Source organism: Lycium ferocissimum, chromosome 9 (genome assembly GCF_029784015.1).
Source record: "Lycium ferocissimum isolate CSIRO_LF1 chromosome 9, AGI_CSIRO_Lferr_CH_V1, whole genome shotgun sequence".
NCBI classification, from domain to species: domain Eukaryota; kingdom Viridiplantae; phylum Streptophyta; class Magnoliopsida; order Solanales; family Solanaceae; genus Lycium; species Lycium ferocissimum.
This window is the reverse complement of record NC_081350.1, coordinates 30,104,273-30,108,296: the sequence shown is the minus strand read 5'-3', so window position 1 is coordinate 30,108,296 and position 4,024 is coordinate 30,104,273. Positions and strand designations below refer to the sequence as shown.

The 4,024-nt window shown below is 34.8% G+C and overlaps 1 protein-coding gene across 1 annotated transcript in view; it reads left to right on the top strand.

The window, feature by feature from the left end:
• Window positions 1-2,192: 2,192 nt before the first annotated feature.
• Window positions 2,193-4,024, top strand: part of LOC132031783 (beta-amyrin 11-oxidase-like) — a 9,731-nt gene continuing 7,899 nt past the window's right edge. Inside the window, exon 1 of the mRNA XM_059421690.1 lies at window positions 2,193-2,320. Coding sequence (XP_059277673.1) covers window positions 2,193-2,320 — 128 coding nt within the window. The remainder of the gene's footprint in view (window positions 2,321-4,024) is intronic.

The following is a 4,024-nucleotide window of genomic DNA, read 5'->3' as shown; positions in this document are numbered from 1 at the left end:
CTCCTATATATTATGAAAAATAATAGATCTAGTTCCTTAGAATCAATTAATTACAATTATATAATATATCGCGGTGCATTTGACATAAGATGACATTATAAAGTTATGTTTTGTGGAAATATTTAATTGTAAGTAACATGATTCGTTGGAGACAACGGGCATGACAATTCAAGGGCAAAAGCTAGAGTTTGGGCTCCGTTGAATTCAATAGCTTTAGTCTAAATTTCATATTATCTTAATAAATTCATAAAATATGTAAAAATTATTCATTTAAAACGTAGTAACATAAAATAACTAGAATCTGGAACCATAAATTTCAAATTCTGATTCCGCCTCTACACGACTTACGTATATCATGCTTCAAGAAAGATTGAAGAAATATGCATACTCCTAGTCTGCATTATATATACTTTTAATATTACTCCCTTTGTCCCAATTTAAGTGTCTTACTTATTTTATTTTATTTTTATCCTAAAAAGAGTGTCTCTTTCTATATTTAGTAGGTTGACAATTAAAACAATCTACATGGCAAGTTTAACATCACAAAATTCAAATGACATTTTAATACATTACACACATTTTTAATTTAGGACCAGAAAATTCAAAAGTCTCCTTTTATACCTTAAATTTTTTACCCAGCCAAGCTAAAACACTTAAAATTGAAACGGTGGGAGTAATAATTAAGTAATTTATTTTATTAAATCACCTTTTTCAGTGGTAATTATATTATGCTTTATGAAATTTAATTTAATTACAAGTCCTCCAACAAGTTTGAAAAATAATTACTTAATGATAAATATAGATTTAAAAAAGACTAAATAATTCTCCTTTGAGTTGTTAGAGCGGATAAGTTAAAAGGAAAAAAAAATTATATTTAGTATAATTATAGATAAGAAAAAATGACAGGAGGTAGTTCAAACGATATCCGAGATCTAACTTTTTTTTTTTGGTTAAACCAGGTATTAATATAAATTAAGAAGCTATTATAGCAGTCATATTGTTCGCCAGAAAGTTTTTCTGATTCAGTTCAAAAGGTTCATCAAAATTATCAAAATTAAATACATTAATAGTTCTTTTAAAAGTAGTTCCTTCCATGTTTGCCCAAAAACTTTCATTCTCATACACCGGAGGAACTATCATCTGCATGAGCACCAAAAATTCTTTTCTTTGCTCCTTTTTAGCTAGAACATCCACCACGGTTCGGTGACGTGCTCGATCGGTGGGTTCTCCAGTTTCCATCATAATAGATCCGCATTCATGAATTAAAGCAACCGTAAGTTTCGTGTCCATTACTAATCATATGAATTACCTCTGTTGAGTCACTCTCCACCATGATTGATTTCAAGTTTTGTTGTACTGCTATGATGAGGCCCTCCAATAGCACAGCAATTTCAGTGTAGGTGTTTGTTGCAAGGGGTATATTTAATCCAACAATCGAATCGTCATTGTTGTTCCTAATCACCCCTCCCAGTCCCCTAATTCCAGGGTTCCCAATGCAGGCTCCATTATTGTTAAGTTCATAGTAACCTGTATCCGGTGAAATCCATTTCACATGAATTCCATGGTGGGTCTGTGACGTGGGTTCTTTATGAGCATGTAGTATTCCATGGCTTTCGACCATGTGTCTTTGAAATTTATGGGATCTTTTTTGTGATTGAATTGGTTGCTATTTCTGGGGAGTCATATATGCCAAAAACAAAAAGGAATGATATCTTTCCAAGGTAGAGAAGAGTCAAAATTTTATTTTTGATGCTGTCAGGATTCCTTGGCCAATTGTGAAGGTTGAAAAGAATCATGATTCCCAGGATGTCAGGCTTGCTGAGATTGCACATGTTGTGCCAAAAGGTCAAGGCATTAGGGCAGTCAAAGAAAATGTGTTGAATGTTTTCATTGGTGTCATTGCAGAAGCTACAAGTGTCTTAAATATTTAGACCTATGGAAGAGAGGTAATTTTTGGTTGGGAGCCTCTCATGATGGAGGATCCATATGAAGTATCTAATTTTGTTGCGAGCATTCAACTTCCAGATCCAGTTAAAGTTAGCATGGTAGTTTTGAGGGTTCCTTCTAGTGCTATTATCAATGAGAGAATAGGTAGACTTGGTGGTGAACTTTCCATTTCTGTTAAGACTCCAAATGATGTTATCAGTTCTTTTGGAGTTTGAAAGAAAGAAGACATCCTTGATGGCATTAGAATGGTGGAGAGAAAGCTCAAATGGAAGCTGGTGAAGGTTCCAGTTCCCATTGTTGCATACAGTGGCAACCTTAGTGTGTTCAGAGTTCTGAGGAAGAGGCTTTCGATTTGGTGTCTAAGTCTTCCAATGTTAGGAACCCAGTTAACCCCCCTCCCCTCCCCCCCGAAATTGGTGCCATTACCAATGTGAATTACATTGAAGACCCATTTGCTACAAATATTCCAACCATCTAGAATAGCCTTCCAAGTTCTGGTTTTCCCATTTGTGGTGTGGCCAGTTCTACAGTGCTTATGGATCAGAATGGATGCCCAGTTTGTACTAGGATTTTTAAGCAGTCTACTTGCTAGGCTAATGATACGCCCAAATTACACCTTTGAAACAGATATAAAGCGGTCGTTGTTCAAATATAGAACCCAACGAGGTTGGGGTCGAATCCGACAGAGAATACACAGAAAAAATATACTTGCTAAGTGTAACACTTTACTATTAGTCTATATTTCTAGGCAAGGGGGTATAATAATGATTGGTTTGAAGATTGTTAACTATTTGCTGTTATAAAAGATAATCTATTGGTAAAAGGACTAAGGTTGTGGTTCCTGTTATACCCCGTATTTTTATACGATGGATTATTCGTAAGCTAATCGACATAAATCCAAGGACAAAATTATTTTTGGATATGAGACAAGGACTTTTAATCCCCGATATTAATATGGCACGACTTGTTTGCAATTTCCATTAGTGTAGAAATATTAATGGGGATTAATTAACCATGATTAAATTATTAAGTGGGGATTAGTGATTAATTATGATTAATTAGCCTAATTAGACCACTAAGTGGGCCCCACAACATATGGATGAATATGATTGGTTCATGGAGGATAATGGGACACATGTCAAGGGTTGGACATGTGTCACCACTATGGAGGGCATATATATACCAAAAAGATGACTAAGATATTCATTTTTCATCCACAAAAATGAAATTCAAGAGAGAGGAGCTCAGCCATGGCAGCTCACGGCCATGGCTGGCCTTGAAAGATGATGTTTTCTATGGAAAATCAAGCCCTAAAGTGTTCTACATAATTGTCTTCAAGTTTCAATTGAAAGAGAAACCACAAACATGCCATGAATGCTCTTGTAGGCTCTAGAAGCCATGGCCGATTTTTGGCAAGCTTCCAACCTTGATCCAAATTGATTCTTCAAGGTGTTCTAATGAATTGGAAGGCAGATTGTGACGTGAAAGCAGTCCATAGGGCAACAAGAACAAGTATTAATTCAATCACAAATTCTAGCCAAGTTGAGAAGTCAAGTTGCTAAGGTAAGGGCTGATCATGTTCTACATGTTTTAGTAAGGATTTGGGCTTGTTGTAACTTAGTAAATATGAATTGAGTACATGGAATTATGTGTGTTGGTGTTGAATCATTGTTGAAGCCGTAGGGGGCTGTTTTGCAAGGAGATGGTGAATTGATTTTAATTAATGTTTTGATTGTTGTTGTTATAGATGCTATGATGAGAATAAAGGTATTTAATGGTTCAAGTTGGAGTTGTAATTGTTTGTGGGCTATTGTAGAAATTAGTATGTTGTTAGTATAGTTCTTGCATTTAAATGAATAATGTTGTAACGTGTGGTTGTTGGTATAGATCATGAATTTTGGATGAAAAGAATGTGTTGTTGTTGTTCTTGTTGAGCTTGGAAGATTAATGGTAATTAAGATTATATGTTGTGTTGTGTGTTGGTTAGGTCATTGTAAGGTTGTTTAGATGAAAATATTACGATTATGAATCATTAAGAGCAATTTGAATATGTAGTAGTCGTATGTGGATTGTTGTC